Raw genomic sequence first — 21,703 nt, 5'->3', positions numbered from 1 at the left:
TGTAATAATTTATAAAAAATGAATAAAACATATAAAAATTATATTATTAGTTGTAAAAAAAAAATCTGAAATTTGCAATTGTTTGGCTCTCCAGTTTTTAATGCTTGTTTTTTTGCAGAATAATTTTTTTTAAAAGATTTCTGGAGAAGTTATGTAACGATAAATTTCTTCTGGACTCAGTTCTTTATTTTTGTCACAACGTCGTTCAAACTTCAACAATCGACGGTTACACAAAACTGTTTCTGACAAATCTTAGACCGTTTTTTGAACAGTAACATTCAATTTTCCTATTGTTTCGTCTCAATACCTTTCGAACGTTGTAGGCATTTACGATATAAAAATTACATTTTCTGTGATTGTGTAAGTACAAAACAGGAGGAATTGGCCTACCTGAACTTCTGGTTTTTTAACTCTGGGCTCGGAAGGTTTATCCAGCTGCTTGGGGGCCGGTCTGTTCACGGTCTGTTGTCTAGGGGAGTTGTACTGCTGCTGACTGGACGATCTTGGTGGCTGCTGTCGAGGCCTGGAAGGCTGTCTCACTACTTCTGACTGTTGGCTGCGCACTTCTTGAGGTCTTGATTGGCGTACGAATGAGGGCGAATCTTCTTCTGGTGGTTGTACCGAGGCACCCGGTCTATGGAACTGTACACATTATTAATTTTAAAAAACTCACATTTAGCTAACAATTTTCTACTAAGAACAGATGATATTGTTCATTTTTTATTTGTAAGAAATTTATGTTGTGGAATTGAAATGTTTCCCTCATTGATCTCTAACAGGGTGTACCGAATAGAACTAGTCATAGCAAGGAAGTGGTGGTCCTTTGACCAAACATTTAACGCATAACACAATTAAAAATTCTTGTACAAAAACTGGAAAATATCGAGGATGATAATTTCCAATTGGAGTTAGGAGACTGTGCAGCAACGCAGGTAAGGCCAACGCTAGGAAATAGAGACATGGAGCGAAGAGTGGTTTGAAAAGTAACTGACAGCCAAGAGGGTTTAAACAAAGGAAAACAGAAACGAAAACATTTATTTTTTGTATAAAAATTTCGTGAGTTTTAGTGGGGTAAATCGCAAACTTGCTGAATTAAGCCCCCTCTTCGAGCTGTTCTTGTGCCAGCAGTCAGTCTGTGGAAGCTGCCGGCTACCTCTATGTAAATGCTGTGGGGAGCCAGAATCACCACAACTAGGTAAAACACAATATAAAGATAATATTTAAATTAAGATTTCACGTTGTTTTGAAGTTCATGCAGGAGACAGGGAAGAATCTGGTAGTTAAGTACATGCACCACTTCATATTTTATGATTCACCATCTCGAAAAGAAAGACATGACTTAGGTGAGAAAAGTAACCTGCTCTCGAGGGGGAAAAAAACCAATTTTGAGAAAAATTCGGTTATAGTGGAGTAAAGGGAGTTAGATCTGTGGAATGATATTCTTGTCATTAAAGAAATTCTATTTTTCATAAAAGAGGGGCGACCGAACTGATGGTTTCTCAACAAAACTATTTTTTACCATACTTTGATTTTTACTTTTGCTTCACAATCTTACTTTAGGTTCATGCAACATTATAAATATAATGTTTTACAATTCAACCGTGTACCGTTTGTACTATCAAATTTAATTTATTTCAATTTAGTTGAAACAATTTTCACCTGAGTTGTACAAATTTTTAAGGCTGAGTTTTATTACTCTAATGAATGCCAAAGTAATCTCCCTCTCCCAACAGCATTAAACTAGAGCATTGAGTGGAAGTCTAACTATTTACAACAAACTGGTTGGAAACCTTAAACGTATCAGAAATGAACTATATTATCCTACCCTGCGGACCCAAACTCATAACCAAAAGAGTATTTGTAAATTTTGTATTATAAACACATCATGCACACGGTCTTTACCTATTTCCAAATATTCAGAAACTGTGGATTAATATTAAAGAGTTTCAATATTTTATTAGTAGTGAAAACTCGACGAACTTGTTTAATTATTTAGAGAGAGGTATATAAGATTTAAAGAGAGAAAGCTTATACCTGCTGTCTAGTGGGTATAGGAAGATCATCCAGAGGAGATGGCCTGAAAGCAAGAGGTTGGGGTGGGGCCTGAGTAGGGTGTTGAACAGGAGGAAAGTCCAGCTCCTCTTCTAGCTCCTCCACTACCGGTCTGGGCGAAATCTGCTGGAGTGCCGACGGCGAGTACTGTTGTGGCAGCGAAGACGATTGGAGGGGGGCTGGCGAGGCCAACACTGGGGGCAGCACGGGCGGCTGTGGCGCTCTGATCACCGGCTCGGAGAAGGTAGGCCTGGAAGGGCGAGGTGATCCTAGACTCTGCTCTTGCAGGGACGTGGGCAGCCTTCTGGCCGGGATTGCTGGCGACCCGCGACCTGGAGATATCCGGCGAGGAGGTGGTAAGTCTTGCACGGACTGCTGCTGCTGAGGCCGACGTCGAAGTACTGGTCGAGCTGCTGCTACAGGAACTGCTCCCACGGGCACCGCCCCTGGTATGATAGGCCTCGACGGAGTGGGGCTATCATACTGGCCGTACGTTGCGCACACCAGGCTCGCCACCTGTAACAAACAGATTGTACTTAGTGTGTACAAGTTTTTATTAACTTGTAAGGGTACTTTATAAATAGAGCTATTCAATCTGGTGTACTGAATGAAACTGATAATGGATACTTCTTCTGCATTACAATCGTACACTAGTTTTCCAATACTCTCTCTAGTTACTTCCACAATAATTTCCAAACCGACTGTTAAGAATGATCATTGTGAATATGTGTTACATTGAAGTCAACTTTCATTGTACAAATAATCAATGATATTAACTTTTTGGCCATAATCAGTTAACCAGTAATCAGTAAGTGCAACTTTAGTAAAGCAGTTTTTCGTTTTTTCACGATAAACTCACTCAAAAATGACTCCAACAGTTTTCTCAAACAACTAGCTCTCAGATAACTAAAAAGCAACTTTAATACTTATGATGATGATATGTGATACTTTTTCTCAGCCATTTTTTATATAATTTATTTAATTAGGGATAGATGGTTTCTCATTAAATTTTCAATGAAAGTTTTAATTAGAAAATGGAACTTCTGCCTTTTCTCTGTTGTAGTACATCAATAAACTTTCACCATTTAATAGTTAACGCTACCGCAAGCGCTACCAATAACATTGGTACGTTTCAAAATGAGATATTCAAAATGAGCACTTCGCAGAATCAAGCTATCACTAATCTTATTATACAAGGAATTGTAATTGGTTTTGAGAATACTGGAGGAAGGATGCAATCTGGAGTGGTTGAAACAGGAAATATAATAATCGAAATGGAATAGTTGGCGGTAGAGCAAAAGTAGTTATTCATACTTCAAACTAGTTCACAGACAGCCATCAAAGGAGATCTCTAGAGTACATTGAATAGTCGCAATCACCGTTGGTAAGAATAGTACGGGCAAGGAAAAAAAGGTACAGATATTATGCTGATGCACAGCCTTTAAACCCGTTGAAGTAGAGTTTTCTAGAGAATGGTGAAAAAGTTTCATACGGTTATGCACCAATACAATAAAATTTATGTTTAAAATGTTATGTGAAATTAAGATTGTAAACATCCCAAAATGTGTCTGCGGTAACGGAAGGAAGTAGACGTCAATCAAATCAATCAAAAACGTGCCAAGTTTTTGGGCTCACATTTAAGATTCCCTTGCAGAAGTATTCTAGCCATCAGAAGCGTATTCACGATTTCATTGATAGAAATGGAATACAGATTTAGGGACAAATAGTAAGTGTAAGGATAATAAAGAAACTACGTGATTGTTGTATTGTCAAGAACTTGGATTTGTAGGTGGGAGATCCCAATTCAAATTCCGCGTCTAGCTACTTTTTAATGGTACTCGCTTCGGCGGAGTATATGTTTTTTAGTTGTAGATAAAAATTTAGTAGTAAAGAATTTGTATCCACCCTGTCCACCACACCTAATCGGTAGTTGACATTAGGCATACAAGAACATATCTGAATTTGGCCGAACTAAGTATATTAACCTTTGTTGTGAGAAATTAAAGAGTATATCATGGAACCCGGAACAGATTAAGGTGTCTTCAGTACTCGAGTTCCTTAACCCTTGGTTAGACAGGAGAAGGGAGAACGGAAAGAGGCTGAAGATCTACAAAACCTAAAGTTGGCAAAAATATGGATGTTTTTTCCTTCAATAGAATGTTTCTAGAACGATTAGGAAGGCAACAGCATTGTGAACATGTAGGGTTTCTGGTACTTAGAAGAAAATGGTTAATGTGCAAACAAAAATATAAAACTCTCGATAAACCTCAAGAATGATGAATTAAACCAAAAACGTAAAAAATGTTATCAAACCATTTGCTGAGTTTTGGCGCCTGTTTGTATGTTTAATACTAGATCTGGCCGCCAAACCAAGGCGGGCCCACTTTCTCCTCTTGTTGCGTACACGTACTTCTACCAAGGGCATCACCCTTACTACATGCAACGCATGTTTAACAGTGAAATAAACCGTTTGCAATTCGACTTTACTAATTACAATTCCAGCCATATACTAGAGTACCTCCCTGACTACAAACAGTGTTACATAAAGCTTGAAGAGTCGGCGCTCACTTCCTTCTTGGAACGATGACAGAAATAAGTCACGCAGTAGTGAATCGCTTACTTTTCAACAAGATCTTAGCACCAGCCCTCTACCAAGAGGACACATCACTTAGAGTAATCTCAACTCTGCAGACAGCTTCTTATTATTTAAAGTTACGATCAACAGGCAACTTCAATGCAACCTCAATTGGTTCAGAGAGTGAGAACAATCCGCCTTTAGTCAAATATTCAGTATTTCCCAGCCTTCTCTTCGTTAATAAATTCAAAATTTTCGTTAACAGTATAAGGTTACATTTCCTTCTTTCGCTGGCACGGATGGATAAGAATGTGACTGTGGGTAAAGACCACATCCTTTAGGGTTTTTGGCCTCATCTGAAAGGTGTCAAATACGGTCCATCAGAATGACATGTCTGACTGTTAGTCCGAATGATCATGTGACATTAAATACTGATTAGTGATGAATGAGTACCCTAAACATACCAACCTTAGATATAACAATTTAATAATATTTGAACTGTTAATAACATAACTAGTACCTACAACGAAAGCTTGGCAAATAATAAAAAAAATTATTACTGAAAGTGATAATAATCTTTCTGCCCATTGTGATGAGTGAGTCTTAGGATTTTAATACATTTTGAAGCGAAGAGTGCCAACGACAGAATAATAGAATAGTGTCTGACATCATTCTGGTATCATTCTAGTAGGGTAGACAGGAAGAACTCAAGAATGTATATTCTGCTAATGGCTGCGGCGTTAACAATGCTTATCCACTGAAACCTTTATTCAAGCCAACGTGATTCATGTTAAGAGCTTTGCAAGCTGCAATTCAGACTTATTATTCAAAACAACAGACAAAACATTAAACATGATTCAAAAATAGCTAATGTTAGAAAAAAATATCACTCTCATCTTCCTCTTACCGAAACTACGCCTTACAATCCTCCTTATAAATAAGAGCAAAGTGAACTGAGTAAATGTAGATGTTGGGATTGTAATTACAAGATTTAGCTTTGATCTATTATTGGATCTGAGATCCGGTTGCACATTAAAAGTTGTTCGAACTATTTTTAAGAAAATGGCGAAAAACTGGAAAATTACACTAGAAACAAATTATTTAGTTTTTCAAAAAGTGCATCTAAAGTAGGGAAGAGATTAAGCTCAGTGGTTAGTGGGTTCCCACGCGGAGATCCTGGGTTCGAATCATTTACATTAAAAAATAATTAATAAGATAATGTCCTGTCACGATAAAAACTGGCCTGGATAATGACATTGTGAGGTTGCAATATTAGCGATGTAGAAGAAGGTTAGTCTGACTGAGCGTGTAAAGTGCCTGTTGCAGCCAAAGGAATGATAGAACCCGCTCAGATTGAGAACTAGTTATAGTTAAACTTAAAGCTTGCAGCACTTTTCGTTTAGGAAGTCTATTCTCAAAACAAAAGCTCATGTGATAATTAACTTGCTTAGTGATAATTTATGATAGAAGCGAGTTACGAGTGTCAAGTTCAGTGAGAAAGAGAAAGCGCTTCTTTTTAAGACATCTATTGGAATAGTGGGACTAGCGCGTGCTCTGCTGACATTTCGAGAGTGGATTAGCCACATTCTTATACTTCATGTCGGCTATTACGTAATCTACACGCCTCATGGACTAGCTCATTTTATTACATATCTATTTTTAATTATTAAAAGTTTGTTCTGCTTTCTAATAACCGATATTTAGTTTGTTTACAAAAAAACAATTTCTTTAAAGGAACTAATTATTACCAAGCTCAATAAGTTTTACTGAAATAACCTACTCATGCTTCCTCTGAACTGCACTTAAGAACGATCTACTGTGTAAAGCTATATATACGAACTTCAAAAAATATCGGAACCATTTTGGAGCAAATCTCCAAAAAGTGAAAATGCGATCTGGAAACTGGTACTTCCATTTTATTAAAAAAGAGGAGGAAGTATTTTTTTCAAGAGATTCTGTTAATGGCTGATCCTTAATATAATTTCAATTCAGGATTTAATAAAGTGGGTTACATCATGTGCTTTGACCTCCGAAAAAGGACCCCTTGAGACTTGCAAATTTCTTTTCAATCCTTGAGAATATTATTTACTTGGATACCATTCGTCCATTAAAATGTGTTGTCGAAGTCTTCATTGGTTTAAATACAGCTTGCACTGAGTACGTATCTGAACCATCTGGGCCTGAACATACGTTGCACCGGCACTTTCCTCCTCGCTACAAGAATTGTTCTCTTGTCGCGTCTGGTTTGCGTACATCTTCTTTAGGCTCATGCAGGAATCATGAGATCGCAAACAGACTGGCGGTGAAAACCATCTGGAACAGGAGTCGTATGGGAAATTTTGATCCATAACAATATTTTCCGCTCTTTTAACTAAGATAACTGGACTAAACGACAATTGAATTTAGCTTAAATCTAATGGGACAATCAAAGCCACACTAAGTAAAATACCAATTGAAGACATGAATTAATTACAGTCCATTCAGTTGAGAATGTATGATAAAATCGATGATTAATGAAGCGTTTAGCTCCAGTTACTTTACTTCCGTCTGAATTAAATTAGGCGGTTTCGCTTTCATCTGGAAACCACATGCCACACAGATATCGTCTATCACGTAATAATAACAGCACACCAAGTGTAATTACGGACTTTTTCCTTGAAAGCAACTATCTTCCTAGAACAGTTTAATCAGTCAAATTTCACTTTACGAAGTGAGAGAATTATGCTAGAAAACTCGTAAAAGCATTCCTTTTGGACTGATGTTTTTCCAAATCATAAATTTATACATTTAAAGGTGACATTTTTCCAAGAATAGAAAAAACCAATAATAGTCTCCACTATTTTCAGCTGAAATGTTGCCGAAGGACTATTTCTAAAATAAGAATAGTGGAGACTAATGAAATATTTTTTTCTGATCTTAGAAAAATTTACATACATTCAAATAAATATTCGTTTATGGTTGAAATATTAAATAATAATTATTGGATTTCACATTGATGAAAATCATTATCGATAGGGCAAGTCGATCTGAAAAGGAGTACTTCCGATTTAAGGATTTACTCCTAAAGACCCTGTCTGAACTCAAGGAAGTATTGAAAAGAAATATAAAACTTGAGGTTATTGGGCTTTTTCATAATATTAGAGATTGTTTCTCCTAAAATGTTGGAATAATTTTTATCATTATTTTTCTTGAATCGCGCTTTACGTTCAACTATCAAATTAGGTGTAGTTGGAGGAGGCGAGTAGCAAATGAACGATTAAAGTTTTCAAAATATATTTTTATACAAAATGTTTGGTTTCACTGCCCCTCAGTAGGAGGCGGTGCGTAATAGTAAAACCTACCAACGGTACAAAAAATAAAAAAATAAATAACTAAATTATAATAATAACAGATAATGGTTTCCCATACACCTAGAAATGCTGCATTTCTGTTGTGATAGTTTTTTCCCCTATTGCACATTAACGGGAAATCGAGATGACGTAAGGAGAAACGCAACATTCAAATGACGCGGTAACTAAATCCCACACGTCATCCAGCTAACCAGCAATTGAGAACAGTTGTTCTCTTGGTCTGAAATAACGTAAATATTGTTCTTATTAATGTATATCAACAAATTCTGAAAACAAGTTTTCAACTAAACTTAATGACCGTAGTGAATGACAGCACGTAATGGAAGTCAAATAAATTTTCTTCTCCAAATAGTTGATTTAATCTCTAATGATGAATGAAAATCCGGATGAAGTTAGAAACCAAAAAAACATGCAGATTGTTTCTCTAAATTGCTCTAAAATGCACTTTGGAAGAAAGCTGTTATCTCTCTCATTGAAAAGTCGACTTTCAGGAGTCATCCTTATTTCAAATTATTAATATAACTTTTTGTGATGTTAGTTATTTACATACTGATCTAATTTTTGTTTCTCAAATTAATACTGATTATCAAAGCGAGAACAGGTTTGTAGGAACCAGATTATGGAGGTAGACGGATGTAAACAAATACAGTGAATAATTAACGACAGGTGTTGCGTAATGAGTGGACTGCACATAACAATCCAGTAGTCAGCTAAAAACCACTGGCCATATTAATTTGTTGATAATGCCCCAAATTATTCGCTGGCGGCCCACTATTTTCAGAAATTATTTTTCCATAAATAATTATTTGAACCAGATAATATTCTTTTAAGTGAAATCATTTATGTAACTAAATATTACAGAATTCAAAAGGAGAATGAAGTATGTTTGGTTCATATGTGAAATATTGGCTTCCTCATATTTAATTTCATTTATTTACGTAACTTGTAGATGATTTCAATATGGTGTAACTGTAGCACGGCAGGCCATGCTCACTTGAGTGGTTTAGTAAGCATTACTTATTGCTTTCTCTTAATGATGCTTAGAGGAAGTATTCCGATTGTGGCAAATTTGCTGCATTTTACAGGAAATACCCGCTTTGAGGCACCCTGCATCAAAAAAAAAAAAAGATGGGTTTTAAAAATGGATTGTCTGTGAACAAAAAACATCTCAACGCGAAAAATCGCAGTGAGCCTGAAGTTTAAAGTTTGTTTGGGTACCACCACGAATATAATAACAGAACTTGAAGTAGCTTGTTACTAAAGCGAAAGAAGTGCGCGGGTTTCACATTAGCTTTTGTAAGACTAACCAATCTAAATTATTAGGAGTGAGGGTCGACTCAAGGTGAGAATTCTCTCTCAGAATTCCTGCTGACCCCAACCTGAATACAGAATATAAACCTAGTAATTATGAAAGTTAAAGAAGTAAACTGGAGTATCTATGAGATTATATAATTAAGGATTACCTTGTCAAAAATTGTATTCTGAATTCCATTCAAAGTGAAATGGAATGATAGGGTTTTTAATTCTAACTATAGCAATCAACTTTACAGAATGCTCTGGTTGACAAGAAACTATTTTGCATTTAGAAAAGCGAAGTAAATTTTTTTATGCGGATAAAACGTCCAACGTTTTATTTGGCAATAAGTGTTATTTAATGACTTTGTTTCACTTCGTGAAGGTAATTTGCCCAATCGTGCGAATTTTCTATTTTAGAAAGAAACGAAAACGTTTAAAAATGTTCCCTCAAAACGAAACAGTTTATAGCAATAAATTGAATTTTGAGTGAATGTTGTTTTTTAAACGTTAAAATCTCAACATGTCCCATATTCAATCTTTCTTGCCATACAGCCCATGAAGTGCTCTAGCCTTCTCAATTTTCCAATTGAGGTTTTGCAGGGTAGTGATTTCGGCCCAACGCCTGACCCTTGATACACTTGGATTAAAGGTGTATCGGGTATCTTCGATTTAAAGGGTTTACACCCTTTGCCGAAGGTATCTCCAAGGGAAGGTAGCCCTTGGGCGTGTAGTGCCTTGTTATGCTTGCTTACGTGAATGTAGAGTAAGTTATTGTGTCCCTACTGTATAGTAAAAATATATGGAGTATGTGCTAGGCCCCTTGGGATTGCAACTCCCAGGAGGAAGCTTCATGCAACAGCAACCAAATGATAAGAAAGAAAGGAAAAAATAAGAAAGATAGTGTTCGTAAAAAAAAAAGTGTTGCAGAAGGGGAGGAAAAGAAACTTGGATGGTACGGTCAAATAAAATGAATGAGAATGGCTAGACTGGGAAGCAGAAGGAAGAAAAAGAAATGACGGACCTAAGGAGAAGTGGATAGATGGATTCCGAGGAAGCCTCTACGGTTACGGAAAACCTCACTATTGAGAAAAAAAATAAAATAAAAATAAATTGGGAAAAAGTTTTTTGCATGAGCTCCTTTGAAAGTGTACCAAAGGGATCTCTACTTTTGCCGCTTTCATCTTCTTTTTAAAGTATCACTAATAGAAGCGCTCACAATGTGACTGGCAGAGCCAAGTGCAGGCAATATGCGCTTCAAGATGTGGTCATCAACGCTAGCTCTAGTGCTAAATTCAACTTCTGTCTGAAAGTTTAATTTTCAGAACGGTTCACAAGCAATTCTTAGATTTCTTGCTCTCAATAGAAACTCCATTACGGACTCCAGTGATTAATCTTATTGCATCATAACATCATGTGAATTATGGACCATTTATATTAGTAAAAGCATAAAAATTTACATTTTCACATATGCATACTCACTCACACAATATATGTACACAAATACATCATGTTTACTTAACTAAAAATCTCTTACTATAGATTAAACCTAGATAAAAATTATTCATTAATTTTATAAAATTATCCATAAAGTCTGCTTCTACATCTTTTAGTTCTTTCTTCTGCCCAAGCCCCTCTAATCAGTGCTGCTCTAGATATTCCCAACAAGGTCCTTGGCGTACATGATGTATATCCTGTACGGAATTGGAACCTGAAGAGCGGTTTAACATCTGAAATCTCTAAAGTTACCCCTTTATAAGATCTGTAGTATCACGCTGACCCAATAACGCACATCAACATTTTTTCGTTATTTATTGTTATCAGTTCAAATTGCAATGTCCGGTAACGCCATTCTATTCAGATCTCCTACTTCTATCATCCTGGATGTATCCAGTACTGAAAATGGATTAGTTAATCACCTCCTCTATTCTGGAAGAGCAGTTATCTTCTTGGTAACCTTAGAACTTGGCTTCTAAGTTCTTCAACTTTTATTCAGGCATAATTTTAGTACACACAGACTTCATCGTATGTGACTTACCCTTAACTTTTAGACATAAGCACTGCAATCGTTCATTGAACTGTTTCTAGGATCTTCGTATTCGTTGTAATGCTGAGACCTCCGTCCTAACTACAGTTTTGAATGTTTGTACGTCGCCATTGGAAGCATTGATAGATCATACTATCATTCATAACCCAAATTCCAATGTTTTTCGACGATCTTGCCTGACTACGGTCAAGTCTAAAAAGGACCGCAATTCTCAGATTACGTTAAATCGAATTAGTCAGGAAAGATGGCTAAACATTAATCAGTCAATCTAGAGTATAAATTGTTAAGTGTTTTATCATGTACGTCTCGTTACTCAGTAGCAACTTTCTAGCGAGGACATTCGCACTGAACAGGAAGACAACAGAGCCGGAAGTAGGGCGTGTCCTCCAAGGTGCCAGATAGAGGGGGACTGCGAGGTAGCTACCCCTGGCTGGTTCTGGTATACTTCAGACCTCGAGTTCGCCCAAGGACGAGTCACATTCCTAGGCCTGCCCTCCTTCATATCTTATTCAATCTATAACTGTAATTCTTTTAGCTTAGAAATTAAAATTGACTACACTTGAAATGGGTGGTAATAATGCCTTTGCTTTACGCTTTCACTTTTCTTTAAATTTCCCATAACCGCCACAACATCTCGAACAAAATGCTTTAGAATAGAGCAACACTATTCATTACAATAGTTTTTTTTATCTGCTTAAGCTTTAACACTACCCTAAAATTTCTTCCAGATAACTAGTAACGTACTTGACACACGTACTACACAAAAAACATTTATTCTAAAGCCGCTCGATAAATTCTCAAGTACTTAGCAGTGTATAGTCACAATTATAAATGCATGCAGTCGGCCACAAAGGTGTTACATGTAGTTTTCAATTTAGTCAGAAATGCACATCGACAATTACTAGTGTCAACTACTTTTAACTTCCGTCCTTCTAATGTCATTACAAGGGATAGCTCTTACTCATTTTAACAATTCACCTCCGATTTTAGGCAGAGAAAAAGAATGGTTATTTTCAGACGTCGCCATAACCTCATATACACGACAATAAAAAAAAAAATCTGAAATTTGATATAAAAATTTGGCAATTTACACGGACATAAAAGAATGCATTTCTTATTTGTTAATCCAAAACGAAGGTAACACCAGCAATAAAGCAAAAGTGATATCTTGGTATTCATTGTTCTGCTCATGATGTAGGAAAAATATTAGAATTTAATAAAATTAAGTACTGCAATTTTTGAAGCTACTAGATACAATATCATCATAATTTAGAGCAGGGTATCCAACTGGCGGCCGATGGGCCGCATGCGATCCCCGAGGTAAATTCTTGTGGCCCACGAAGTACTGAAATAAAATGAAATTAGAAAAAGTTTTTATGAAGGAAATAGCGCTTAGTGGAGATGGAGGCAATGTAAACACAATTCTCAGTTTCCGTAAACTACTGAAGACGAGTACACACGTGGTCCAGGGCCTTTCCTGAGGAACGCGCTGACTTGGTTCCAGAGACGTTTGGAAGCCATATGTCTCCCACTCACAATGGAATTCCAGAATGATTTTGTTTTAAAAGACGAATTAGGAATTTAGGTGAGAAATATCCAAAAATGTTTGATGTACAAACTTATTTTATTTTTATTTTTGGAGTACGTTTTTGTGTGAGCAACTATTTCCATTGAAATTAAATAAAACGGCATTTACATCAAGATTTCCTGATAAACATCTATCTGCCCTAATGAAGATTGTCGGTTCTCAGTCTCTGAATCCAGATATTGGAAATTAAAAAAAATGTGTAAATATGTTGTGGCCCGTGGTTTAATTTGAGTTTGACACCCTGATTTAGAGTTTCACTGTGATGCGTGTGAAGTAACCATCTATTCACGATGTCTAGTGGCTTCACAATGTGCCCAAAGTGGAAATGTTTTTTCGAAATGAAGAAAGAAGCCGCAATAAGAACGATAAGAATGTGAGCTTGTCAGAGTAACAATCAACACCTCAAAGCATAAAAAAAAACTTCACGCTGTAATAGCTGTTGTAATAGCAAGCGTTCCTATTTTAAAATTGTTGGTGCTAACATGTTAGTTATAAATGCAATTCAACGAACAATAGATTATCAGGGGCGGGTGTTGGTCTAGTGGTCAAGAGCGTGGCTTTGTAAGTAGGAAATCTCCAGTTCAAATCCTGCTTACGACTTTTTATTGTTAGAATAATTGTTTATAGTAAAGTATGAGCCCTGTTCACACCTAATTGGTAGTTGGACGTTAAGCCTGCCTGAAAAAATAGGCGATTACTTTACTATACCATAGATTATCAGAATGATTTGAGAACTTCTCAAGAAAGCAAGACTCAGGAAATTCAAATAAAATATAGATTTGAGGAGCAGCAATATAAGAATTTTGAAGTGTATAATGGCTAAACATGATTTCGGTTTATGAAACTTCATCAAGCAGCAACTGGAGCAAAGCTTAAAATTGGTAATCTAAGACACACGGTCGCATTAAGAGAGCCTTTGGCTCTCATAGCTGGCGTGCAGAAAGATCACTTAGGCTTTCCAAATGAGATCTTACTTACATTTACGAATCATCAATTGGACAAGAAAGATTGCTTTGGAAATTGGGATCCTTTTTTTAGAAATTTATAAATTAAGATTTTAAGATTTTATAAGTTAAGACTGGTTTTCCGTTGAACAATTCGCAAATCTGTACTATTGCTTTCTCCTACAAGGCAATGGAAAAGAAAGTTATTTGAAACAGCCACAGAAAAAAACAGAATATTTAAAATAGAAAATAAATTAACTGAAAATGCTTTTCCAGAAAACTTCATTTAGGGGGTTTCGAAGGAGGGGTGAAGTTGGTTGGCAGGAAGTCTGAAGACTGATCTAGAAATGAGTTCAAGTGGCAGAATAGCAAAAAATATTTAAATCATTCGTAAAAATATGCATTATAATAACAAGGTAATTATACTGAAGTCAGTAAAATTTAGGTTCCGACAAAGAAATTTAAGACGTTAGTCGTTAGATTCTCAAAAAATGTCTCTCTGCAACATATTTAGTTATCACTAGTATTATGTATCTTCTTGATAATATGTGCTGATTAATTACTGATTCTTTAAAGGGAAGTCTCAAGAACCCCTCCATTGGTATGCTCTTTTTAAAAAAACTTCACATAAATAAGACAACAGAAGCAATCTATGTGGGTGTGTAGGAAATTTACAAAACTCGCTGGTGTGCATTCAAGAGAATCGCAGGAAGCTGAAAAAATCCTTTCCAAGCGTTAGCAGTAATTTCTTCAAATATGATATTTTAGCACGTTATGTAATGCATTAAATTAAAGTAGGAATTTCAAGAGATTTTCGACGCACAAGACGCTACAAAATTTAGTAATAATGTCGCGCTCAGGGGCCCGCCTGCCTCATGCCCTCGCTCCTACGATGAATTACTTTCTGTAGAAATGTGTTTGATGTTCTGGTAACAATTAATACTACCTAAAAGAAAACGTCGTACTTACTGCGAGAATAACTGAGGTACGCATGATAGTCACTATGAGGTAACTCTCGAGAATTGTCGGCACTTCTTGTCAGCACGGCAACATTGAACAGAAAGTGAAGTTAGCGGCTTGCCCCTCCTTCAAACAGCACCCTCTCTCCACAACCAACTGCTGCAAGGACGTCCTCTCCTACTTTCAACCTTCCGGAAGTACTGGACACTATCACTAAGAAACCGCTATGATCGCATTAAATGTGCAGCACAGGGTGTAAGTCAAATTACCAGATTTTCATTGTTTTAATTTTCAAATCTTCGCAACTCCCCTAATTATTTTAAAGTGCTAAAAGAAAAAATTAGTATTGCCTAAAATACGAGCTTTTGCCAAAAATAGATACCTTTACGTATGTGTGAGTGACACCGTGCTTTATGAGTAGAAGTCAAATTCTCTACTTTAGCTGATAAATCAATCTCCACTGATGGATGAAAATCCAAACCATGTCAGAAACATGAAAACGATGTACACCACTGAGGCCCAACCACGTATACAATGAACTAAAGATGATACACGCCATTAAAATGTGGAACAAACTCGCAGAACATACTCATAAATTATTATAATTTTAATTCACAAATTTTGAGTTTATTTTTTGGCTCTAATCTTAGTACCTGTCAAAGAGCAATACATCGAAAGGTGGAACACAAGTGTGAAAGCCATTTCCATTTACATCTAGTTAACTTGGGGTATTGGGAATCGTGGTCGACAAGTGTCTGGCAAACATTTCTGAGAATATCCATGCTAATTAGCAGTGCCGCCTCAAGGTTAAAAGGCCGCTTTCAGCAGTTTAAAATGAATGAATGTAAAATTTGTAAATGCAATTAACATTAAAACTTTGTGAATTTTTGTCATTACAGAGTATTTGTTCAGTTTGGGAAAGAACCATCACTTCCTTTTCTTAGATTCCAGCGGTGAATGCAGGGTACCTTAGTTTTCCCTAAAGTGAATGCTATTTCTTTTACCTTGTAATTCCTCAACTACTCATTCTTCTATTGGCACTAAGTAATGTCTGATTGTCTGCTACATGATAATGTTGCTGAATAACATTTTTAAAAGTATTTGACTTGGTCCACTACTAGGTTATTTAACAAGAAACTCACTGAAATATTTGCTTTTCTGTTATAATCTGCCAGGCCGCATAACCTACATTAATAGGCCTTTTTTTAACTATTTAAACTTAAAATTTTATAGTTATTTTATACTTAATTTTTTATAATAATAAAAACAATAAAATAAAAATATTTATTTAAAATAAGTACAAATTTTCAGCATCATTATAATACAACACCCCACTGAAGCGAGCCGGGGTTAAAGAACAAGAAACATCTCCAAAGAGAAATTGTATAAAGGAACAAAAATTAACCATAGTATTTATATTGAATGATTACAAAAAAACTTGATACATAATTACTTAAAAAATTCTAAATTAAATTTAGATTTAGTTAATTAGGAAAATTTAACCATTTCGATTTACTTTCACATAATATAGGCCATGTACAGTCAGTTCACCTCACACACTTGCACATATGGCAAGATCACTTGTACATAAGTAAATTCAGCAAGATGGGTCTAACCACGTTTCGGATTATACTAACTGCATTCATGGTAAAACTAAGTGGTAACAGAATTCTACTTGAACAAAACATCAGACAGACGTGGAGGGGTAAAGGGAATACCCACCTAGAGCCGAAGATTCGTTTCACATAAAATTATTACATGGCCTTGTTAAATAACTTAAAATTAATTAAAAGCACCTAATTGCACACGGATTAATCTTAACAGTTAAGAAATCGGAGAGATGTTTCTTCAAAAGATAATGTTAAATTAATGGAGAAAAAAATTAATGTACTCTTGAGGCTGAGAGTTACAATGTTTTGGAAAAAATATAGACCATCATTCGTATGTGACATATCATAAAGTGACTAAATCGAAAATTAGGAATAGGAAGGAAGAGAAGTTCGTAGGACGCCAAGCATCTCTTCTGAGTGATGCAAATAAAATTTACTCTCCCATTTTAAAATACGAACAAATTTACAATTTGAATAGAAGAAATGAAGCTTTCGTTTGGTAAAAGCATCCAGGATAGTTTTGTTTTGAAAGCAAAACATTTAGGACAAAGTTGCAACAGTGACATTACAAAAAAAAAGTTTCCTATTATTCCAACTGTAAGGCCAAAAAGGGATTTGGAATATCCACTTCTTCAGAACCTTTATGTCCCTGTGGGCCAGCCACCTATCCCAACAACACAATGACACCCCAAAACTCAAACAAAATACATAGATCCAGTGAAGCGTTAATGTAAGAACTATTTAACTGAAATCAATTTTCACCTCAACACAATCCAAATATCATGCGATCCGTGGCTGAGGATGGACGGCACAGAGAAGATTGTTTAGAGGACTTTGTCCCCGAAGCACAAGGCCTTTCCTTAGGTAAGTAGTCTTTTTTAACTTAGGAGAGTGTTGAGACTACCCCATCAAGCCGACATAATTACCGCTAGTAGAACAGAATATGGCCTCTAAGGAAATCTGAGTGTCATATTTAGAATTTCTGAGGAATTTATTGCGAAGTGAGGTGGTCTCTGTTATCGGCTCCCCTCTTCAACGGCCTACTTAGTCTCATATTCATTCTTTTCTAAACAGACATTGCAAGCCATTGTGTACTTTATAAAAATAATCCAAAATTTGCAATCAGATACAGTGGTAATCATCAAAAACTCATCAGCCCCGAAAGATGGTTGATGAACAGCTTTATCATCATCTTGCAAAAAAAAAGGTCTGCACTCATCAAAGTTGGAGTTTACTATCTTCATTTTAAATAAGGATTTCTGTTAGCTAACAATTCAATATTTGAAGTTGGGGTTTTAATCAGTAACCTGCCGGCCTCCGGACAGTGTTCTCTCGTTACTTACAACACTCCTAAGTAGCTCCTAGGAAGAGAAAGTCTAAGAGCCAGCAGCTGGATTCGAACCCGGGCTCTTCGCGTGGGAATCCCTTTCCTAGAAATGTTTTTAATTTTCTTCCAAATGATTTCCAGCTTGTTTCATGAAAAACAAAACGATATCATTAGCAATTGTAATTATTGGCCTGACACTGTTTGATGTAACTACTGCAGACATTGTGAAAAATCACAGCTCATCCGAAAGCTGGTGATCAGAGAGTGTCACGATTTTTTTTTTTCTTATATGGATAAGATGTATTTACAATTTATATATTAGTTATAATAATAAGAAAATTACAGCAAGGTACCCACCCTGTACCGTCTGCCTGTCACCACGATTGCATTATCTGAATTTATCCGGGACTGAGCTGACCTACTTCGAACCTATCTTTATAAACAACTATAGTTATAGAAATTAGATAACTTCAAAATGTATCGACTTGATCTTGTGAATTCTATCCAAAAAATTACATGTTTCATCCTTTTTTTGAAAACCTTAAAATCCTTCCGACCTACTCCTCCACAAATTTCAGTTTCACCTGGGTTTCCAGAAATTGATTTACGCTCGACGGTTCGTCAGGCATTCTATACAAGGCATTCTCTCCTCTACACTTGGAGACGTTGGCCCATTCTATAATGGATGTTAACCGGTATGGAATGATATCCTGAATAGGAACGTACAGCTGAATGGTGGACGTCAAAATAAGTCATATCGAGAAGTAAAGGAGCATGTCTAAATGGCTGCAGGATAAGATCACACAAAACTGAAATAAGGGCGATGAATGAAGACTGAAGGAAAGCACGATGTTGTTGTTGAGTACAATAAGTTCGAGTTGGACTTTATTGTACGTTTTTGGAACCAATTTAATATTAGATGATGTAAGGAAGAATGGTCGTAAAATAAAAACAAAACGCTGTGGCCCCTGGAAGTAATGCACTAGAGATCAACGAGACAAAGGCGACAAGCACCTCAGGTGGGTAATTCAAACACACTTATCGTCCAACGCCTCTCATACACCGAGTGCCAGTTAAAGTTCTCTCTAGAACACATAAACGTTCAAGATAAGCTAGCTGAACTCTCTATGAACTGGTCAACCGGACTGATATGGAGTTGCCGGAGCACACGTTCCTTACTAGGATTTCAATACTTTGAAATTACAAGAGAAAGGAATCTGAGACCTTGCTATAAGTTTTTGAATGTTTAGAAAGGTGTGTTTGGTGGGAAAATATTCAAGAATGCTCAATAGCTTTGCTCAAGGAAGTTCTTTTGGTACCTGTACAAGCCGCTACAGAAGGGAATGAAAAAATGAGCTAGTTCGCAAGGAGTTCAACGTCACCGTTCTATTATTGTATAAGCGGTCGCCGATACAAAACAATCTTATGACAGGGTAACTAAGAGGATAATATAGAGTCTAGAGAGGCATTAGAGAGACACGTATGAGTTTTCTCGGCTGAAAGGGATGAAGCGAGTAGACGAAAATGTTTTTCTCTTCTTGTTCAGAATAGTAGTTTTTGGAAGGAATGCTGATTACAATCTATAAAACAGATAGGAAGGTCAGCTCTGAGTGCAAGAATAGAGTCGAGCAGCGTTACGGTAAGCCTCTGTTTAGATCAGTGACACCTTCGCAAATACTAGACTGTGTATTCGGTCATTCAAAAAAAATGCTAGAATATTTGTAGTCGGTCAGTGGTATCTTACGATATCAGATAAAGGAACTACTTCTGGGGGAAGACTTTTTGATTTTTGTTGTGAGAAGGGACTGGGAGATAAGAGCCTCACATTGGCACCCCAATAAAACGTAAGTTGATAACTCCAGGTTCGAAAAAGTTGACATTTTGGAACCAAGAGAAAAGTTCAGGGGACAGCAATGGAATATGCACGCTCTAAAGGCCGGACAAGATATGACAAAAAAGATACAAAAATAGCACTTACTTATCAAACATCTTGTCCCCGCAAACATCAAAATCTGCAAAAAAAGAAAGTTATACATGAGCAAAGGGATTTAAATTTCAAAGAGTTATTAACTATTCAAGATAAATAAATCAGATTTTATTGTCATCAACTACCTTCAGCCCCGAAAGATGGTATTGCAATAAAATTTCATCATAATCTCCAAGATGTGCGATTAAAAAACCGTTTATTCATTTATTGTTTACTGTGCAAATAATTTATTCATTGCACTAGAAGAACCTATGACGACACAGTGTGGTCTCCGCGCCTCCTCTTCTCTCTTCCTTTTAATGATGAAAGTTAGTTTACTTAAATTTTCCTCAATTAAATATAAAAGTGACATGGTTTTGTCGCTGGTCTAGTGGTGTGATATTAAGGTAATTAATGTTCCACAATCCTGAAGATGATCTAGTTCCTAGCTCGAAAGCTTGACAAAAATAAATAAAGACTTTGACAATAATCTCAAGGCCAATGGATCTGGAATGAAGATTCAATCTTTGAAAACTTAATTGTCTGGACCACATGGATGAAATCGTCAGAAGAGGTCAAGGGTGCAAAAAATCAAAATAAAATTAATAAATAAAAATAATAATAAAAATGAATAAAAAAATAAAATAAACTAATAAATTATTCATGCAAGCACCTGCACAAGGGTAGGGTCCTCTGTGACTTTGTAGGTGCACTAATAATGGGAAAATTACTGGATTTGAATTTGTTGGAACACCCACTCTCACACCATATTTGCCATTAATGACCATCCAGCTGTCCCCAAATCTGATGAAATCTCTGGTGGCGTTTTTATATCAAGTATTAGGAGCTAGATGGGTACTTAGCGTTGCTCGCAGTACAGGAATTTTGATCAAGATTCTATTAATAAGAAAAATGTTGCACTAAAAGAGGACTAAACCGGAAAAATAAAAACAATGTTAATCCAAAAATCACAGACTCTCAGTACCAGGCCTTGCTCCTCGAACATGCAGTTAGAGGTAACATACCGACTATTCGATTCTGTTACTATTGTTTCAACTTATATTAAACGATTTAAAATTTGTATTATAACATACTTGGAATTATATGCGATGAAAGCGATCTTATCTTAAGTCAAAAATTAAAGTTAGAAGAAGAAACATATTATGAAACAACTATGAGAACTGCAAAGGAGAGTCATGAAGATTTGTACCAAATCTCTTTTTAGTTAATTTGGCCCTTAATCCGGATATATCTCACAATCAAAAAACAAAACTGAAAATTAGGTAATTACTTACTGAAATTAAAATTCTCTGCTTTATATGATCAAAATCTTCACGAATTTATATTCATCACTCTGTGTCCACTACAGTTGATGTCAGCCGCACAATTAGAAACCTATAAAATAAAAAACAGATTAAAAACTGAATAAATTTCCGAACTTGTTTATTAGAATACTAGTTAATTCTTACTTTTCCAGCTCCAGCCAGCAGCTTCCAAGTTAACAAGAAAACATATATAGGATGCTGCATCTATAACCTATGGACTGTTTTTACATTTGTACAATAACTACGCAGATACATGCAAGAATCCACTTCTTCTGATTGACACCGATACATACCATGAATAACTTTAATAAAGTAAACATTGCAATCATATTAATGGTTGAACCTGAACAAGTTTGTAAATAGAAAAGCATAATTCCTTTAAAAGTTACACATTTATTTAAAAAAACATTTTTCCAGAAAATATATTTTTCAAACACTGAGGTGCTTAGGAACAAATATTTGCAAACAGGCTAATAATTTTAATTGGAAGCACACTTTTTTTAACGCCACTGTTTTGCCGACATTCGTCACATTTAATCGTTTGGGAATTTAGTAAGCTCACTTTTTTGAATATGAGTATTAATTCCCCCTTCATTATTTTTGTTTATCCAAGTACCATCTATTTAAATGATCTTCCTTACAACTGAACTGAGCCAAATGTTTTCA

At 35.9% G+C, this 21,703-nt stretch overlaps 1 protein-coding gene across 8 annotated transcripts in view; it reads right to left on the bottom strand.

Annotated features, from left to right (window-relative positions):
- Positions 1-21,703, bottom strand: part of LOC141451839 (uncharacterized) — a 23,828-nt gene extending 2,125 nt beyond the window's left edge. Inside the window, exons 1-7 of one of the 8 annotated variants that reach the window (XM_074123570.1) lie at positions 21,008-21,703; positions 19,725-19,758; positions 15,463-17,887; positions 15,192-15,348; positions 14,819-15,022; positions 2,035-2,568; positions 391-642 (exon numbers count right to left, since the gene is read on the bottom strand). In XM_074123570.1, coding sequence (XP_073979671.1) covers positions 391-642; positions 2,035-2,568; positions 14,819-14,842 — 810 coding nt within the window. In that variant the 5' untranslated portion in view covers positions 14,843-15,022; positions 15,192-15,348; positions 15,463-17,887; positions 19,725-19,758; positions 21,008-21,703. Of the gene's footprint in view, positions 1-390; positions 643-2,034; positions 2,569-14,818; positions 15,349-15,462; positions 17,888-19,724; positions 19,759-21,007 lie in introns of all 8 variants that reach the window. The other 7 variants (XM_074123583.1, XM_074123560.1, XM_074123575.1 and 4 more) reach the window with 7 other exon arrangements.

Source organism: Rhodnius prolixus, unplaced genomic scaffold (genome assembly GCF_049639745.1).
Source record: "Rhodnius prolixus isolate KJV_2025 unplaced genomic scaffold, Rpr scaffold_1, whole genome shotgun sequence".
NCBI classification, from domain to species: Eukaryota; Metazoa; Arthropoda; class Insecta; order Hemiptera; family Reduviidae; genus Rhodnius; species Rhodnius prolixus.
Note: the sequence above shows the minus strand (reverse complement) of the source record. Positions and strands in the feature narration are given on the sequence as shown.